This window comes from Carcharhinus amblyrhynchos, chromosome 16 (genome assembly GCF_965287045.1).
Source record: "Carcharhinus amblyrhynchos chromosome 16, sCarAmb.v2.hapA, whole genome shotgun sequence".
Classification (NCBI taxonomy): Eukaryota; Metazoa; Chordata; class Chondrichthyes; order Carcharhiniformes; family Carcharhinidae; genus Carcharhinus; species Carcharhinus amblyrhynchos.
The window spans coordinates 22162329-22183713 of NC_137339.1; the positions used below are offsets into that span (position 1 = coordinate 22162329).

The window sequence follows — 21385 nt, forward strand, 5'->3', positions numbered from 1 at the left end:
TCCCAAACAGCTCTCTGGATTTACCCAATCATGTGGACTACAGAGGTACTTCAAGGGAAATTAGCTAATTAGGAATGGGCAATAAATGCTGGCCTTGCCAGCAACTTTTACATCCCACGAACAAATTAGAATTTGCCATGGCAGCACTTTTGAGGTCACAACCTCAACAGATTACTGGCCAGATCTATAACCAATAGGTTATTTGGCTTCTGGGGTGTTACAGCATTAACAAATAAAACAGAGTTAGAAACGTTCCCATCAGCAATTCCAATCCCTACCCAATAATGGGCATGAAAGAGCACACAGCTTCTGTATTTACAGCAAATTTTGTCTCACTAAATTTAAAATGTAAAGGATCATAATGTAAAACCATGTTACATTTTCTCTTAAATAATTAGATTTCAAATATTGAATAAAATACACAGGGAGTAGCTGGCAGATACAAGATTTGCACGAGGGTATGTAGTGTCAAGTTGTTGCAGCAAAGCTTAAATTTTAATAATGCATTGCAAGCCAACTATTATCTTCACTATTGCAAGCCATTTTTGATTCGTAGAAAATATATGCCAGTTGTTACTATTGTAAATACCACTGAATTATCACTGTCTTTTAGGTTAAAGAACTGAATTGTGAAGTTAACGAACGTATATATGAACTAGGACAAATAGGCCATTCAGCCCTTCAATTTTGCTCCACCACCATTCAATAAGATCATGACAATCTGATTAAGCCTCAACTCCACTTTCCTACCATCCCTGGACGCTTTGGCTCCTTGTTAATCAAAAATCTACCTCTGCCTTCAAAATATTCAGTGACCTTCCCTCCACTGCTCTCAGAGTTCCACAGACTCATGACCCTCCAGAGAAAAAAATTATCATCTCCATCTTAAATGGAAGACCCCTTATTTTTAAGCTGTGCCTCCTGATTCTAGTCTCTCCCAAAAGAGAAAGCATCCTTTCAGCATTCACTCTGTGAAGATCCTTAGGATCTGATAATGTTTCAATAAGATCACTTTTCATTCTCCTAAACTCCAATGGATATGGGCCCAGCCTATCCAACCATTCCTCAGAAGATTCCCCCCACCATCCCAGGAATCAGCCAACTGAACCTTCTCTGAACTGTTTTCAATACAATTACCTTTCTTAAATAAGAAATCCAAACATTACATACCACTGTATTTGTGGACTCACCAATGCCCTGCAGAACTGCAGCAAAATATCCATACTTTCATATTCTGTTCCCCATGCAACAACATTCCATTTGTTTTCATCATCATTTACTTTACTTACATACTAACTTTGTCATTCAAGTACCAGGACACCCAGATCTCCCTGTACTGTGCAATCTTTCTCCATTTAATTAATATACTGTTTTTTTCCTACCGAAGTGGACAAATTCACATTATCCCACTTAATACTCGAGATGCCATTTTTCTCCTTTCACTTAACTCATCTATATCTTTTTGCAGGCTCCCTAAGTCCCCTTCACAAGTTATTTTCACCATTGTGCCATCAGCAAATTTAGCAACCAGACATTCGGTTCCTTCATCCAAATCATTGATACAGATGACAATTAGTTGAGACTCCAGCTCTCATCCCTGTGACATGCCACTCATTACATGTTGCCAATGTGAAGATGACCCATTTGTGCCTACTTGCAGTTTCCGGTTAAGCCTAACCAGTTTTCTTTCTATGCTAATATGTTAATTCCTTACACCAGAAGTTATTTTGCATGGTAACCTTTGATGTAGCACCTTGTCAAATGCCTTCTGGAAATCCAAGTGCACCACACTCACACTTCCCTATAGCCAATGCATTCTAATTAACTCCTGCCTCCCCTCTCCTCAACCCCACCAAAACTTGAATGGCTTCTTGTACCACAGTGCCTTCATTAGTTCACTCATCCACACTAGCCCCACAAGCTATAGGAAACACTAATATGTTGGACTACTGCAAAAGTTGAGGCTCCTTCACCTCTGTATTCTTGATCACCTTACCTACCTCACTCACAGTCACAACCCTCCTTCAATCACATCACACATTAAAATGTCAGGAATCAGCCTCGTGAGCCTTCTCTGAAATGCCACTAATACAAATAAATTCATCCTTAAGAAACCACATCTGTATACAATAGTCCAGGTGCAATCTCACCAAAACCCTGTACTGCTGGAGCAGGACTCCCCAGTTTTTATACCCAACCCCCTCACAATAAATGACAACAATCCATTTGCCTGATTAACATATTCACAAACTAATCATTTGAAATTCATGTTCAAGGGCATTCAGATAACACTGCATTGTAACATTCTGTGGACACTCTTCATTTAAATAACATTCTGCTTTCTGTTATTCCTGACCAAGTGGACAACCTCATTTCCACATTACATTCCATTTGCCAATTTTATGCCTTCTCACTTAACCCATTAATATCCCTTTGCAGATTATTTGTATCCTCCTCACAATTTACTTTCCTATCTGTCTTTGTGTCATTAGCAAATTCTGCTACAACACAGAATGCTCCTGTACAACACAGGATGTTTCTTCATCCAAATAATTAACAAATTGCGATTGGTTGAGGTCCCAGCATGGATCTCTGCAGCATTCCATGAGCTACAGTTTGCCAACCTGAAAATGACCCATTTATCCAAATTCACTGTTTCCTGTTAGGTAGCCAACCCTCTCTTGTGCAATGACCTTTTATGTGGCACCTATCAAACAACTTAATCCAAGTACACTAAATCAATTATTTCCCAATCTTGAGCCTTCTTGTTACATCCTCAAAATACTCAAATTTGTCAAACACAATTTTCTGTCACATAACCATGTTGATTTTGATTCGTTGCATTAAATTTTCTAAATGTCTGATCACTACCTCTTTAATAATGAATGGATTCTATATTTTCCCAACGACAGATGTTACGTTAACTTTTGTTTCCCGCTTTCAGTCACCCTCTTTCTTCTGAATAATGGTACGTTGATGGTTTTCCTTCCCACTGATATTTTTCCAAAATCTAGGCAATTTTGAAAGATTATAATCATCTCTGCAGCCACTTCCTTTTAAGGCCCAAAGGATGCAGGTCTTTAGATACAGGAGACTTGTCTTTATTCCCATTAATTTTCAGAACACAAAAATGTCACGACACACACTAAGTCGGATACAAGTGGCAAAACAAAACATATCCTTTCCCTACTAGTATTATAAAGTGAAGGATAGTTGTTAAAATCATTACACAACAAAAAACACAATCAAAACTTGGTTTTCAGCAAGGAAATATTTCCACAATACAGGAGGGAGGAAGAAAACTAAGACTGGAAGTCTACCTGTGCTGCTCTGTCATACTCCACCATTTGACTCAGTGATCTCAGAATATGGTACTTTATTGAGAAAACTAGCACGTATTCCAAGAACTCATTCTATTCTTCGTTGGGTGCCTAATACTATTAATTGATAATGATTGATTCTCATTTTAAAAACCGAAATCAAACAAACCATTTAAGATAGATAACTGAAATGGGGGAGAGAGGAGAGAAACAAGTTCTCTTCGCTTCTGTAGTGACGTATCAACTTATTTCACAATCAATTGGTCATGACATTGCCAACCCACTTAGATGGGCTGCCAGTATGTACATCGGATACACAACACGAACAGACCATGCCGGTGTTTATGCTGTACCCGAGCCTCCTATCATTCTTCCTCATCTAAATCTACCATTCTGTCCATCTATTCCCTTGGCCTTCAAATGCGCATTTAGCTTCCCTTTAAAAATATCTGTACTATTTGCTTCAACCGCTCCATGGCAGTGAGTTCCACATCCTTACCACTCTTTGGGTAAAGAAGTTTCTTTCAAATTCAGTATTGGATTTCTTGGTAACTCGCTTATATTGATGGCCTTTCGTCATTATGGACTCCAGAAAAGAAAACAATCTCACCAAATTCATCCTGTCAAAACATTTCAATTTTCAAGAACTACTAAGTCACCTCTTGGGCTTTATATACATACATACACACACACACACACACACACACACACACACTCCCACCCCCCAAGAGAGAAGAGACTCAGCTTGTCATCCTTTGCTGATGTGTATACCTAAGCTTTTCTGGTATCATGTATGTAAACCTATAATGCATCCTCTCTTGTGCCTCTATCTTCTTTATAATGTGGCAAATCAAACTGCATGTAGTCCAACTGAAGTTAGGTACAGGTTCAACATTACTTTTCCACATTCAAATCCATCCTGCTGGAAATCCAGATTTTATGGCCTTGCTAACCGGAGATCCCTTTGTTCCTCTACCCCACTCAGATTTACACCTCCCATGCAACATATGACCTCCCTATCCTTCCAACCAAAATGTTCCGCCTCAATTATTGGTCATGAATTTAAGAACATAAGAACATAAGAAATAGGAGCAGGAGTAGGCCATCTAGCCCTTCGAGCCTGCCCCGCCATTCAATAAGATCATGGCTGATCTGTTGTGGCTCAGTTCCACTTTCCCGCCCTCTCCCCATAACCCTTAATCCCCTCTCTTATCAAGAACCCATCAACCCGCTTCTTAAAAATATTTAGCAAGGCAGCCTCCACCAATTCAACGGGCAGAGAATTCCAGAGATTCACCACCCTTTGAGTGAAGAAGTTCCTCCTCAACTCCGTTCTAAACCGCCTCCCCTTTATCTTGAGGCTGTGCCCCCTAGTCCTACTGTCTTTTTTGAGCGGGAAGAGTCTCTCCACCTCTATCCTATCCATCCCATTCATCATCTTATACGTCTCAATGAGATCTCCCCTCATTCTTCTAAACTCTAACGAGTACAAGCCTAGTTTATTCAGCCTCTCCTCATAGCTCAACCCCCTCAACTCCGGTATCAGCCTAGTAAACCTCCTCTGCACTCCCTCCAGGGCCAAAATATCCTTGCGCAGGTGCGGCGCCCAAAACTGCACACAGTACTCCAGCTGCGGCCTCACCAATGCCCTATACAGCTGCAGCAAGACCTCCCTACTTTTATATTCAATCCCCCTCGCTATGAAGGCCAGCATCCCATTCGCCTTCCTGACCACCTGCTGCACCTGCAAGCTGGGTTTTTGCGACTCATGCACAAGGACCCCGAGGTCCCTCTGCACCGTCGCCTGCTGCAGTTTTTCGCCCCGTAAGTAATAGTCCTTCCTACCATTCTTCCTACCAAAGTGGACCACCTCACACTTACCAACATTAAATTCCATTTGCCATTTCCTGGCCCATTCGCCCAGCCTATCTAGATCCTTCTGCAGACTCTCCACACCCTCCGCACAATTTGCCTTTCCCCCAATCTTGGTGTCATCAGCAAATTTCGACACCCTGCACTCGGTTCCCTCCTCCAGATCATCTATATAAATGGTAAACAGCTGAGGCCCCAGCACCGACCCCTGGGGCACCCCACTAGTCACCAACCGCCAATCCGAATAGCACCCATTGACCCCCACTCTCTGCCTCCTATTTGACAACCAATCCTCTATCCACTCTAACACCCTACCCCCAACTCCATGTCCCCTGACCTTCTGCAATAACCTCTTGTGAGGTACCTTGTCAAACGCCTTCTGAAAATCTAGAAAGACCACATCCACCGGCTCTCCTCTATCCACTGCCCTAGACACATCCTCATAGAACTCCAGTAAATTTGTCAGACTTTCTCCACTCTGCAAATTTATTAATGTCCTCCTATAATTTGCGCAGTCCTCATCAATATAGGTAACTCCTGCTTACTTTGGTGTCATCCATAAATTTACAAATTTTTTTTAATCCAAAGTCCAAATTGTTAAATTATGAAAAGCCGTAATCCTTGAGACATTACATCCACCCACGGCTTCCAGTCTAGAAGCTAACTAGCAACTCATTTATTAGTCTATTGTGGGGTGTCTTATCCAAGGCCTTTTGAAAATTCAAATAAATCACATCTACTGCAAATATCCAACTCATTGATTTGGTTTTTTTAACAAAATTATTTACAGTTTATCATGTGGGTTAAGTTAAATGTGTCACAGAAACTGATTAGTCGCAATCAAAATATGCATTAGCCACAGATTCGATGGAATACCATATTCCCTTCAACAAGCCACGTAAAAAGCCAACTTATTGCTTGATAGTTGCAGCTCAAAGTAGTGATCAGTGATTAATTCAAATGATTCCTGTCCAAATACTCAACCTTCTACAGATGTGATAAACATGACTTCAGCATGCCTACTTCACTATCCATTTTGTTGCTGAGCCAATGCTCTTGACAAGACAATGCTCTTCCTGAAATAATCTTTGCTGAACCAATGGTTGTTTCCTTGCATTTCATGTGTAGTTTCTAGCATTCGGCACATCTAAAGAACTTGCTATTATAAATGGTAACTATGAACACTATCTCTACACTGCAGTCAATGACTCATCCTTTTAAAATGTCTTTCTTTCAAAGTAGACATTTTTCCAAAAAGAGGTCTTCCTTCTGTTCCTTCTTTACATCTAAGGCATATTCCACTGATTAAATAGCTTATCCATTATAAGAACATAAGAAATAGGAGCAGAAGTAGGCCATCTAGCCCTTCAAGCCTGCCCCGCCATTCAATAAGATCACGGCTGATCTGTCGTGGCTCAGTTCCACATTCCCGCCCTCTCCCCATAACCCTTAATCCCCTCTCTTATCAAAAACCCATCAACCCGCGTCTTATTTAGCCTTCTCAATGGACTAGCTGAATCTTAGGGTCCATGGTCTCCTCCATGGACTGAATATGGCTTCTTCAAATGTGTCACAGTTTCAGGTTTCTAGCAACTAATAGTACCAGTTATGACCATGATGGTGCCAACTTTACCTCTCTGCAAATCAATCTGGGTCTATTTGTTTCAACTTCAAACAATTTCTCAACTCTACCAAACTTGAAGCTGCCCTTTTGCAAACTTTTTCCCCTCATCCACTTTTAATAACGCTCTAATAAAACTAAGATGCTGCACCCATTTATGCAAAGATGTTTCAAGGACTGATTCTTACTTCTAAACAGAACAAAAGACACAGTTTGACATCTAACAGCTGACCCCTTTCTTACTTCCGACTTCCAACATATCTCCCCATCATGTATTTTTTTCTGTCCTTACTGATATTACCCTCATTCGGTCTAAGCTTCAAGTACCCCATTGCAAAAAGCCTTCCTCTTTGGTGTTCAAAGCAACATCTATGGCAGTTTTTGCACCCCAACTCCTTAATTCCTAGGATGTAAAGCTCTTAAAGTTCTGGGACTTCTTACCACCTTCAATGCTTCCTTATTTCATGCTTTTAAAATCTACGCTTAAAATTACTTAATCACCTCTTGTCTTCCATTTTGTTGCCAAGGTTCTCGGACATTCATCTTTTTCAACAGGACCTTAAATAAAGCAGAAGCACAAAGAGTTGCAGCACCATTTCCAGATCTCTACATCAGAAAAGGCCCTTCAATTCATCACATCTGCGCCAGCCAAAACAACCACCTAATCATTCAAATCCTATTTTCCAGCACTTGGCCCATCACCTTTTATGCATTGGCATTGTAAGCACACAAAAATATTTGTTACATGTTATGAGGGTCTCTGCCTCCACCACCCTTTCAGGCAGTAAGTTCCAGACTCCCATCATTGTGTGTGAAAAAGTATTCTCTCAGATCCCCTCTAAACCTCCTACCTTAAATCTATCCCCCAGGTCACTGATCCCTCCTCTAAGGGAGGAGTTGCTTTCTGTGTATGTCCCTCAATTTTATATACTTCATGCCCTCCATGTAAGAGTTCTCTGCTCTCAGGAAAATACCCAGTTTATCGGTCTAAAAAAAGTGAGAACATGCAGTATGCAAATTTTATTCTTATTTTATTCAAATTTTATTCAAATTTTATTTAACTGAAAGAATCTAACAAACAATAGTACTTACATTGTTATTGCCTAAATCACAACTGACACTGATACTCCAAGTTAAATCAGGTGCTTTAAACCTGGTTTTAAAATCCATAATTTGACACCAAACCACAAGCTCTTTTATCCAAACCAGTCTGAATCAGTTCTGTTTAAATGGACATTAGCTGCAGCATACTAACGTGTCTGAAAAAATATAACATAAGCTTGCAGACAGAAGTTAATGAAACAAGTACAGAAAATATTCAATGCCTTAGGAACGATGCAAGTCTTCTATAAAGCTTTATGGTTTTCATGTGAGAGAAAGGTATGGATGTTAGGTGGAAAATGCAAGAGCATTCAGAGTATTGTGCATGCAAATACTATATCTGCCTCAGAATGGAGTCTTTCAAAATGTCAACCTGCATCAAATTTTCTTCAGGAACAAAAGAGCCTGAAGATCAGTGGGAGTAGGAGGGACACACCGAAAAATATCTTTCTGCAGCTGTGCAGTAATATGATACTGTGTGGAATAAGTGCTTGGAGGCCACAGCCTCTTCCAAAAAGTTCTTGCAGCCACATCATTTTAATTTCCAGGCCACACAATCATTGCTAAAGAACAAATAACATGATCAAAATGTATTAGTGAACATGATTTCAATTTAAGGTTGGATTATACACACCACCTCATATCATTTTGTGTTCTGTACGTCTTCAACAGACAAATTCCTAATATAAAGTCATGGTAAAGAAAACCAGCAATATTTCTCAAACTATCAGTGCCCTCAGGGCAACTTATCACTAGGTATTCCTGCTGAGTGGACCCGAGAGTCGGGGGAGGGTACAGTTGGTGAATGAATTTATTTGTGCAGGACAAAAAAAAGTATACACTTTATTCTAAAAGTAGCTCCCCTACAACAACTGTTCCCTTGAAATAACATTGAAATTTAAGCCTTTCAATTTAATAAGACAGTTTTCTTCTAAAATAGAAGTACTGTAAATAAGACAGTAGATGTGTCTAATCTGCAGTCTGTGGGCTACAAGTGACCCTAGAATCGCAATAGACCCTGAAGCCCCAGTAACTGAGTCCGTGCTTGTTTATTACTTATTGATTTCTCCAGTTTTGATTTTGAGTCTGGAGCTTTGGGAATTGAGGTTGTTGATTCTATTGCCACATTTCAAGCTAAATCCTAAATTGGAAGATTTGTGAATATTTGCAACTGAATATATATATACACAAACAAATTAAAAGTGACTGCGCCTTTATTTCTTCATACGGACACCAGGGACCATGGTATCCACCTGTGGTGCTCACAAATGCTAAGCTTGGAAATCCCTAGAGTGATTGCAACAAAATGGTACAATAGTTCTTACCTTCAATGTATAAAGACCCATCCGCCCTGGAAGTCTGTAAAACATTCCATCATCTGCACGAGAATTAGTGTGAAGCATAGCATTCAGACATGCCAAGGGAGAAGTTCCACTACATAAAATAGATTAAAAAGCACATTTTATGCAAATACCTCATAACGTTAAGATTGGCACACTGGCACATATTCTGCTCCAACTGGCTAGTTTCCCTATCATTTTTAAAAACTGTAAAAGATGCCAAAAACAGGAAATTAAATGACACTTTGATTTTTATAATCAAGCCAACACTACAACTGGATTCAAAATCGTTTGCAATTGTTAAGTCTTTTGATTTCCACGAATCCACATAATTTTGCTTCAGACATCAGCCTGAAATATTAAGGATTGAAGAATTTCACAATTGTCCGTTGATAAATAGGACAAGTACAGCACATGGGTTACATCCATCTGGAATTATTTAACTACCTAAAAAACATTGTCCAAAATGTTTCCATCACTGTTTCCAGATATAGACTTGTCTGCTGATAAAGTCATACAATAGATTTGCTCAAAACGAAGCTGCCTTAAAATTGAACTCAATTATTCTGCTGCATATTTTTGCAGGCTTGGATTTTCAATCTTCCCGTCAGTGCAACTAAAATATACTCAGATTCATAACTGCCATGCAAAGTTTTGTTCCAACTCCAATAACACTGCAGGTGATTGAGGATGAATTGAATTACCTTGATTAGTTTTAGATTATGGAATATTAAACCTACCTTAAACTTTTTAATCAGCTATCCTTTAGCAGATGGTACAGGTTGAAAACTAGCTGGGGTTCATTAATCATTTCCCACCTTTCTCCAGAGGAAGATGGAACATTCTTAGTCTAGTTAAGAGAGGGCAATATCCATTGAAATGCCAGAAATTGGATTGGCGCTTTTGACTTAGAGGTAGTAAGGAAGATCACAAATCTCGGAGAAAAACATCAGACTGGTGGAACAGCAATAATCTGAGGTTAAGGAATGTGGCAGTATGTAATTAACATTGGATTTGACCATATTTTTCTACTAATTGAGGAACCTCACATTGCCAATGAACATCCATTCCCCTTAGGGAATAGAATCAGAAATCATTTCAGAGTTATTTTATTTAATTCATCATTTTTCACACAAATATACTGAAAATATGTTCTGCTGCATCCAATTTAAACATAATTAACGGCTGTGAAACTAACTCATGGATTGACATAAGCCTACAGCATAGCACCAGCAAACAATTCAGAATTTAATCCAAAATGTAATATGACAATTCAAGTCATAGCATTATCAGGTGACACCACAGCTCATTGGTCATTTCTGACACCCAACTCAACGAATTCCGACAAATAGAAATCCAGAAACCATGGACTATGGCTTGTTTTACAGAACACGAAGCATCAGTGTACAGTTGTTCAGTCTGCAAAATGCACAAATGTTGCAGTACTAATTGTCAATAAGTATTTACATATGGCAACAAGGTCATCCAATAACTGGCAACATTTATATATAGCGATTTCAACACTGAGCTGCCTGAAAAGTTCAACTTTTATCAGGCTTGCAAAAGGATGTATTCAAAACTATTTCTGTACCCACAATGGATATTATTACTCATTTAGTAAACTAAACAGGCATAACACTGTTTTGTTTAAATACCTGAACCTTCAATTTCAGCATGGATCTGTTTCAGTAATGTCCAAATTATGTTTCTAAAGCAGAGACCATTTAAAATTAAGACACAGCTGTTTCATTTGATAATACAAATAATTAATCTATTTCTCAACAATGACTCTTGCTAACAGCATTTTCCTATTAACTCATCAACCTCTGCAATGCAACTTTCATTAAAATTCTGCTCCAAAAATGAGAATCAGGCATATAGCAAATCTATACATACGGGCAGTTAGGAAATGTTGATGTCTCTGCCAGGATTTGTCTAATATGCTAAACTGAGAAAGATTGCGTGCGCATGCTTGATCCCAAATCCAAATGCTGAACTCCATCCATCATCACAAATGAAACTGAACAACCAATTTCCAACATGAGCAGCAGTTACTGGGATACAATTTATACCCCACAAATCACAAGCTCAGCATTAAACTGGTTAAGAGTTTGAGCCCACAATAACTGCCTAATGCTTAACGCCCTCCGAAGTGCTCTAGCAACAACTGAGTTGCAAAAACAATTGCTGCAAAACAAAATAAGTTACCTTTAACATGGACTCAACAACAAGCAGAACAAAATTATCCTCACCAACACCTATAGGTGGGTGCTCAATTTAATCAATTAGCTTTTCCACAAGCTAGTCATGTAAATTAACGTAATCATTTTCAACATCTGTATCTTTTATCCAACATCCCAGAATGTGATAGAATGCTTAACATTCTACCTGGGTGGATACAATAGCATCAACAACAATCAATAAGCTCAATATCATCCAGGGTCAATTAGCCTGTTTCACCAGCAACACAGTCAATGAACTTTGCAACGTATATCAACAGAGAGAGGTTTATCTTTAAGATGCACTATAACAAATCAAAATCTTACATCTACAGCAGACCCAAGCCATGTGACCTCAAATACTGAGACAGAAACAAACAACAAATGATACAAATGCACTTCTAATGCCACAAATCATCCCGACTTGCTCTTAATCTTTGATCATGTTCACTAAGTTACAAACTAGGAATTTGCTTCCTGACACCATCTTGGGAGTACTACCACTTTCGCAGGCTACCTTGCCAGCGTGGACCATATCCAAAGAACAAACATCACACATCAGCTAAGTAAAAAAAACAGAGGAGGAGATTCTTGTACTGCAGACTATTGAATGGGTTTAGTGATGCTGTAGTAATTATGTTCTTCCCATCAGCCCCACCATTTCTTTTGTAAATTGTTCTGATTTTCACAATATTTTTTTTTAAATACTAAAATCTCACCATGATGAGCTAATGCCAATCCTGGTTCTACCAAGATTTTCCATGGTCAGAATAGTTTCATTTTATTTTTTGTGAACAGAAATCTTAGCTACCAATTCAATATTAGATCTGTCACTTATCTCTACACTACAAATTTGTGCTCATTAAAAATTTGTAATGCAGGTTTCTTGCCTGTGTCTTGGTGCATTGTGATCTAGTATTGAACCTACAAAATGCAAGTTCAACTTTTATCCCCAGTTTGTGAGAAAGACTTCAGAGTGCAATAGTTTATAAATGTACAAACAGGACAACAGCGGGACTGATAGAAAATTAACACCTAAATAACAATGCCACACTCCCACTAATGAAATAAGAGCATGCCAACATTTACCATGTGCCCCACTTCAAGAATAGCTACATGGATGAAATACTGGAAGGATTTGTGTCATCACACTACCATATGGGCAGATAGCCATAGGCACAAAAGAGAATGAGACAAAAGAGAAAAAAAAAATTGTGAGTGCACGAGAACACCGTTTCATATCAGATCTGCATGGCAACACCCCCAACAATACAACTCTGCATTGCAGCAACAGATTTTATACTAAACCCAATGGAATCCATAATCAGAGTCAATTTTGCTTCCAACAAAGCCAAGCTGACCCATGACAAACTACAGGAGTTTAAAGGATTAAGCACAAGTTTCCTGATTTTGTAGCCAAGAGTTGAAGGCTCGGTTACCAAAAAGTGCTGCCTGAAAAGGAGGAAGAAAGAACATGCGCAGGAAATAAGATTCGAGCTACGTGCGCTGAAAATAAATTCAACTAATTTCTCCTTGATAAGAATAAACTCAGGATATGCTGTATTAGAAGTCAGAAATTCAAAAAGCATTCCCTGTCAGCCAAGGCTGCTACCAATTTTGCACAAGGTTAATGTTAAAGGGGCATTTTCTGGTATATTTTCAGTCCATGAGATAGGCAGAAACAAAAAAAGATAGCTGTAGAGTAATATTCCTTACTCCTTTCCACAATGAGAAAAATCAATTAATACTTGCAGAGTCACTGAGAAAAAGAGCAAAATTGAACAAATTCCTTAAATTGCTTGTACATTAGCTTTGAAGGGGAACTGAAAGTGCTCATAATACCTGGATCTTGTCAACAACTAAGAGAAACCCAAATGTAAGCTGAGATTTGTTTGTTATGAACACAGAAAAAAACTGGGTGGTTGCAGATTCAGCAAATTTAAATTCAGGTTGCCACAGTGCACAAATGTCACATACTTTGGGACCAGCAACACAACACAATCCATCTTTAGAGGGTAATGTTGAAACAACACCAGAAAGACATAACACCACCACAAATTCTACAAGCAAGATTAAAAGACAGTGAACAGCAAATGCAAGCAGATCTAGTTCACAATTTACTGCTTTTACAATTATATTAACTTATAGCCAAAATAACAAGTTTCGCTGACCATTAAAAACTATTATATTTTGATAAGCACATGAAAATATTCTGTACTGGCAAAAAAGCTTCAAACTCAAGTAGCAGTAATAATACCATACATTTTGTCAACTGAATTCGCTCAAAAACTGAGTCTATTCCACTCCTTATAAAGCTTACTACTGCAGCCGTCTGTTTAAACGTTCAGAGCTCTGGGGCCCATCTAACTTGTGTCAAACTATATAACACATTATTATTTGTACAATAAGCAACGATGAGCCCAAACATAATTTTCAGCCATTGAGCTGGAAAGTATTTCCTTCACTTCTTTTTAAACCAAGGAAATTCAAATGGGTAAAGAATGGGCATTCCTGTAGAACATACTTCACACTGATGTACAAATAGATCGACTGTTCTGTAGAATTTCACCGAAGAATAAAGAGCAGCTTTCAAGCCATCAATTCTCATCAAGCATGTTGAATAACTAAAATGTAATTGAGCAACAGTACCTGTTTAAACATCAAGCATTTCCCCCACTATCAAAATAAACTTTGAATAACATACAACACTCTCTATTCACCTGCTTTACTGCTACTCTTGTTATTAGGTCCTGCTCATCACACCGTTCTCTCTTCATTTCTAGTGTTCGCACCCATTTTTTCATCTCTCCATGACCTTGAACCTCCCCAGCTCTCATCTCCACCAGTCCTTCCAACTTTCAAGTTATCAGCGCTCCTCGCTCCTTTCCTTCCCCCGCCCTGTCCCTAATATATTCTTTTTTGTATCTCGGTCAAATTTTGCTAATCTCCTGCCAAGTACTTTTGGACGTTCTACTATGTTAAACACTAAATAAATACAAGTTGTTGTTCTATTGTTCTGTCTTCTACAGCTTCAAGCACTCATTTGTCTTTTATTGCGAGAGGTTGTGGCAATAAACACGTTTTGTGATTTTGTTTCTGAAATACTTGGTGGGGGGTACTAAAAGCCAATGCTGAGGATACCCATTGTTCTACAGCTCATGGGCAGGGGAAGAATTTGGGCCACATACTGCATATCTTTTGTGGTGAACACAGGGCGAGTTGGCATCAATCCTTTAAAACAAACATGATTTTTGCCACGTTTCATGATCTGTGTCGTCAGGTAACTCAGGTCAATTCAGGAGCTACAAGTTTTTAAGCAGAAAGGACAAGAATTGTCCTGAAAATAGGAGTTTCCTCAATCCAGATTTTGATTCTCTTTTCTCCTGTCCACTTAGTTTCCCATTTGCAGCTCATTAAAGGAGACACCACCAGGTGGCACACTTGGCAGCAAGTTCCTCCCATGCACAGAGGCCAACTAATCCCCATTACGAGACCAGTGAGCCCTTGCAACATTTCCTCTGCATTCCTCATGCTCAGGTGACATCCTGAAGTTGAGAGCACAGTATCTGCTTCAAAAGCAGATTAATTGTTCTGACGCCAATGAAACTGATTTTGTATGATCATGGTTACCAGACTAGAGGAATTGGCTTCAGTGAAGATGTGAAGTTTGTTCATCTGTCTGCCCACTTGACTGAAGGTCTTGCAGAGACGTCACTGCTGAAATTTCTCCAGTGTGTAGACATGCCTTTGGCAGGTAATCCAAGTCTCACTGCAATATATAAAAGGTAGTGACAAGTGTCGTAGACTGAAGCCTTAGTCTTATGGAGATCTTGACAGTCAAAGCAGTGATTCTGTGCTGGGTCTCTTCTTCAATGCTTTGATGGTGACCTTGCTGAGTTCAAACCTAAATCATAACTTTTCTGCAAGCTAGTTACTAATGGATTCTGTGAGTAGGCCGAGGTAGAAAGTGAAAAGATTTGGCACAATCACGCTTGACACCCATCCAGATACAAAAGGCCTCCAACTCCAATCCACTGTCAAAGACAGTTGCTGCCTCGAGTTTCAGGAGACTAAACTTTGTTGGAATATCCAAGTGTCTGTAGGATTTATTGAAATGCTTTGTTGCTGAGGGAGTCAAATGCCTTTGACAGATCAATAAAGGCCATGTACCATTCTGTGCGATATTCCAGACATTTTTCTTGTATTCATCAAGCTTCAAAGATTAGTAATTCCACTGGAATGCTGGAGACACTAGAAGGATGTCTTTGAGACAGGTACCAGGCAGTTCAGAAGAATGTGTGCAAGAATCTTCCCCAGTGGACAAAAGGGATACTCCTCAATAGTTTGCACAAATTGATTCGTCACTCTTCTTGAAAAATGAAACAGTAATGGCACTGCAGGAGTTGGGAGGTAGTACCTCCTCTTGCTAATGTTATTGTCAAACATCAAAGACAGTGTTGCTGACTACTAGCATTACAGATCTCTATGCCAATGTTACCCAGACTATATGACTAGTTAGTCTTCTGTATATCAGACAGTAGTTTGCAATGCATCCAAATCTGACCACTCAAGCTGCAGAGAAATTTTGCTTGGATTTTCTTTCTGATACAAGTGTCTCGCACTTCTGAAGGTTATGTAATGTTCCTTTCAACAGTCTCAGATGGTTGCATCATCTTTGAGTCTTGGCATCCTTAGCTCGTAGTGAGCAACCTTTTGTTTTTGGTCCAATGATGGTCTTGGCGGCCTGGAAGCAATTGCACATGCCATGCTGGTCTACACAGCATTGGATTTCATAGGCCTTCCCTAGCCATCACACATTCTTAATGATGGGCATCAATGCCAGTTTCAGATTTAAGTAGCAAATATTCTTCTTGTTTCTGCTGTGATACAAGGTGATATTAACAGTAACGAAGGCTTGAAGTATCTGACTGAAAATTTTGCATATTTCTTGATCATTCTAGTCAAACAAGTATGGCACCTGTAAGATTCAAACTTGATGATCTGGGTGCATGGCTTTTGGGTCACAGATTTGGTCTCTTCCCAAAGCCCTTCATCATTGGTGTCACTGGAATCTGAGAGAGTAAGACAGGAACAAAGTTGCGCCTGTTCTCTTGTTTTAAATATCCCAGAGAATGTGGATGTTAAATCATCTCATGGAGTTGAGAATTTTCGGTATGTAGGTGTCTGACATTGTGCAGCATATCAGTCTGTGTCCAGCAGTTGTTTGCATCCCACAAAGCTTGGGTGATACACACATTCTTCCTATCGCAGGCATAGTGCAAGGACAGCAAGATCCTACAGATGTATTTAAGTTCAGTGTACAATAAGCAAAGAAGTTCAGTTAAAGTTATATCACTATGACAATAAGGGAAGTATATCCATTAGATGAAAAATGGAGAGGTTTTCACATCAGGTCAGTGAAGGTTTGCGCTGGGGGGCGGGGTGGGGGTGGGAAACAAAACACATTGGTGGGTATAGTAGCTTTATGATTATAGTATTTAACCAGCAATGCAGAGGTCATCCCACCATACAACTTACAAAACAGAATTCAATAAATGACGATAAAAGCTGTCAAGATATTTGTAAAAACCCAACGAGTTCACTCCTGCCCTTAGTGAAACCAGCCACTCGGTACATTATGCCAGTGCTATACTGTAATCATCGATTCAATGCTTTCAGAACAACCAAGCATGGGAAACAAATATTGGCTCAGTGGTGTTACTCATATTCCAAGAGCAAATTCACAAAGAAAAGGATAAAGCAGACAATGGGCGATTTGGAGGGAGAGAAATGGAAAATAAATCTCACAATTGAAGGTTAAATTATCAATGGGGTATAAATTGCTCCTGATGTTATCCTCCAAAACTTAACACGCTCAACATTAAATTCCTTTCTGCTATTCTAAGAGGCGTTAACGCACTTAGAATAAACAGGACTCGCTCACCTGTCAAAACTACTGAAAAGCAAGTGTATAGAAGATTTATGTAATAACTGCACACTGATTTGCAAGGAGAAGATAATTTAATATCGCAACTCGGAACTAAAACATTCACTGTTGTTGATTAAATTAGTTCAAAGTGTGAAAATCTAAACTTTAAAAATCAAACATTTCACATTTAGCAAATATTTAGCTTCTGCCAAGTGATGTCTAATAAATTAGAAAGCAATAATTCAAATTCTGTCATTCTGACAATGTTAAAGCACACAGGCAAAACATGAACAGTTTATAAATCAAGCATTTCTGAATTAATACCAATCATTTGTCGATCATTGTTTTATACACAACTTATGGCATATGTATTTAAATAAACATCATTTTACCTTCTTTGTGTGACATATCTCTTAAAGGCAGTTTGTGTAGCTTTGTGAACAGCAACAGGAACTACCACTATGGGATTACAACTGTACTTTCAGCAATAGGTTGAAGCAATGCCAAATATATGCATACATCAGAGTCGTACTTCAAACAGTGATTTCTCAGTACAATTAATTTTCCCATTACAACTCTCATCTAACATCTGAAATAGAAAACATGCTCTTGCGTGTCACTGCAATGGAATTGGGAAATCTGAGCCTACAATGGTAGCAGTGCTGCAAAGAGATTAAAAGGTAAATGACAAACTGTCTTCTGGTAAAGAAAGAATTTGCAATTACATCGTAGCTCGTCACATCTCCCAAAAATCACAAAATAACTATTTTTAGAAGCCCAGTTACTGTTGTGTAATTTAACACAGCAGTTTTGTGCACAGTAATATTTCTCAAACAGCACTGTTGACCTGTTGTTATAGGCTATGTTGTAGACTGGAAGCCTCAAATGCTCCACTGACTTTAAAAAGGCCTTCAAACTTTTGCTCCGTTATTAAAATCAAAAAAATCCAAGGTCTGCAGCAAATTGTGCCCCTTCAAATCAATATAATTCAGCTATAGAAAATCACAGAGTCGGAATTTTACAGCAGGGAAACAGATCCTTCAACGCAACTTGCCCATGCCACTTTTTTTTTTAAACCCCCCCCTAGCTAGTCCCAATTGCCTACATTTGGCCCATGTCCCTCGATACCCATCTTACCCATGTAACTGTTTAAATGCTTTTTAAGGATAAAATTGTACCCGCCTCTATTACTACTTTTGGCAACCCGTTCCAGAGACTCGCCACCCTCTGGACCCTTTTGTTTCTCTCCCCTCTTACCTTAAACCTATGCCCTTTAGTTTTAGACTACCCTACCTTTGGGAAAAGATATTGACTATTTAGCTGATCTATGCCCCTCATTATTTTACAGACCTCTATAAGATCATCCCTCAACCTTCTACGCTCCAGAGAAAAAAATCCCAGTCTATCCAGCCTCTCCTTATAACTATCCTGATAGTATCCTAGTAAATCTTTCTAATTTAATAATATCCTTTCTATAATAGGGTGACCAGAACTGTACACAGTATTCCAAGTGTGGCCTTACCAATGTCTTGTACATCTTCAACAAGACATCCCAACTCCTGCATTCAATGTTCTAACCAATGAAACCAAGCATGCTGAATGCCTTCATCACCACTCTGTCCTCCTGTGACTGCACATTGTAAAATGTAAAATCCCCAAGTCGTTTGTTATTTTACCATTAAAACTGGACGAGACCAGAGGAGAGGAAAAGATTCCAAACACATTCACATGATGGCAATGTGATTGGCAGCTGTTAGATGTAGATGGATGGAACGGATTTTCACTGCTCTACCTTGATTTGTTTTTCCTCAATTGTCTACCTCTCATACCCCCTCCCCTAGACATCTCAAGTGGCCTGCCTCTTGCCCTAACTCAACTATTACTGCCCTTCCCATGAGAATTCCTTTGCCTTAAACTCAGGTGTGTTTTCCCTTGCTTTGACCATCACTGCGCACACTCGCAGTTTTAATCAATAGCGTACTCGACTGTCTTGTCTCTTCATGGTACTTCACTATCAACCACACTCCTTGGCATCAGGTTACAAAAGATCTGCTTAACAATAAAAAGAAAAATCAAACTCTTGGAGATCAACCTACTCCACATCTTTCCTACCAGTTGGCATCTTATAGGCTACATCGTGGAACGCGATTGCACCTTTTTTTGTTCCTCAGTTCTCATCAAATCGATTCTGTCATTGACCCCACTGGGACATCCTCTTTTTCTCTTCTTAAATCAAAACTGCCATCCTCCCCAACTTCCCTTGCTTATTTCTCTTCAGTACCTAATACCAAGGAATAAAGATATTCCTGTGATTCTTTGAGCTAGGCTTCCGTTATAGTCATATCATTATACTTCCGCATAGCTAGCTGTATCTGGAACTTATTTGCTACACTCCACACATTCACATACATACACAGTAGCCCAAATTTAGACAAGATCACTCTCTCTCTTACTCTGGCTGCACCTAATTATTTACTATTTCCTACTCTTGTGCCATCTGCCTTCCCAGTATTGTGCATCTTGACATTATCTCCTGGTTCTCACAACACTGCCAACTTGGTAGAAATCACCCCAGAGAAATTGGTCCTGGCTCTGCTTATGAGCAACCTGCCTAGCTGTGCAGGTCCCGCCTTCTTCCACAGATGGTCCTAATTGTGACAAAGAATGTTCCTTGCTCCTGCACCATCTTTCCAGCCCTGCAGTCATCTGCTTTCTCTCCTATTAACTTATTAACAAGTGATAATAGAATTATCCAATGATTACTACTTTTGAGCTTCTACCTGCTACTTTCCTACCTACCTCCCTCCCTAAATTTTAACTGCAGAACTACATCCCTCTTCCTGCCTATGTAATTGATATCGATGCAAATTATGACTGCTAGCGTTCACTATACTGATCCCCTTAATGATCATCTCCATTGCTCTTCTGGTCTTCTTTATGCTCTCATACAGCTGAGCCAACTGTGATGCCACGGATGATTCTGCCTCCATTCCCAGATTAAACATTACTTTCATCACTATGGTTGGAGAGAAAGATGCACTTGGGAATCATGCCCGTTTCTTCCCGACTACCAGGTGATCAACTATTCCGCCTCGACATACTCTCAAACTGCAAGGTGACCACACATCTATAAACATGCCATCATGAAGCTCTCAACTTCACAGATACATTGCAGTGATGCCAGCTGCTGCTCAAGCTCACAAAACTGGAGCTGATGACACGTTGAGCCCCTGGGCAGGAAGACACAGGACACAGGAAGCGGCCTTGAATTCCCACACAGCACAGGATGCACACTCTAGGCTGAAGCAGCCCTACCATTGCTACTATCAATAAGCCTCACTGTTACTAACAAACATTAAAAAAAACCTCAAGCCATTCACTTTCCTTCTGTTGATGTCTTTACATACAAGAAAGATAACTGAATGCTTTAATTCTATTTATTTAATGTTTTAAATCTCCCAGCTGCTTAGACTCAATCCCTAACTTTGGAGAAAGCAAAAAAGCAGCAATACACATAAGCCAATCACGTAACACCTTTCCTGAAATATCACTGTCTGATTTCCCCACTACCCCTACAATTTTTCTCTCAAATTTAAGGGTTCCCAAGTTCTAAGTCAAGGGCAATAACAAATCTAACAGAATCAACCCACCTTCCTTCAAGTCTTTTTCAGGGCCTCATCTTTTGGCATGAGGGGGCCCAAAACTGGATACAGTATTCTTGATGTGGCTGAACCAAGGCCTTATCCAAGAATTGTGCCTTTATATTTAATTGTCCTGGTATACTTCCCCCCAAATCTGACTTAAGCAACAGCTTCACAAATTACTTATGGTTTCCTGAGTTATAACAACTGGGCCCTTCTTCCATTTTGGTGCTTTGAGTGAGCAACCCTGCATGGGATATAGGGCTGTTATTTATATAATGCCTTTAACATAATAAAACATCCCAAAGCACTCCATAAAGTATTCTAAAACAAGTATGACAC

At 39.3% G+C, this 21385-nt stretch overlaps 1 protein-coding gene across 4 annotated transcripts in view; it reads right to left on the reverse strand.

Moving 5' to 3' along the window:
- Nucleotides 1-21385, reverse strand: part of asxl1 (ASXL transcriptional regulator 1) — a 102686-nt gene that overhangs the window by 60807 nt on the left and 20494 nt on the right. The window contains exon 4 of one of the 4 annotated variants that reach the window (XM_080204821.1): nucleotides 9240-9348. The exons of 1 other annotated variant lie outside the window; for it this stretch is intronic. In XM_080204821.1, coding sequence (XP_080060947.1) covers nucleotides 9240-9348 — 109 coding nt within the window. Of the gene's footprint in view, nucleotides 1-7314; nucleotides 7369-9239; nucleotides 9349-21385 lie in introns of those variants that run through there. 2 more of the 4 variants (XM_080204818.1, XM_080204820.1) reach the window with 2 other exon arrangements.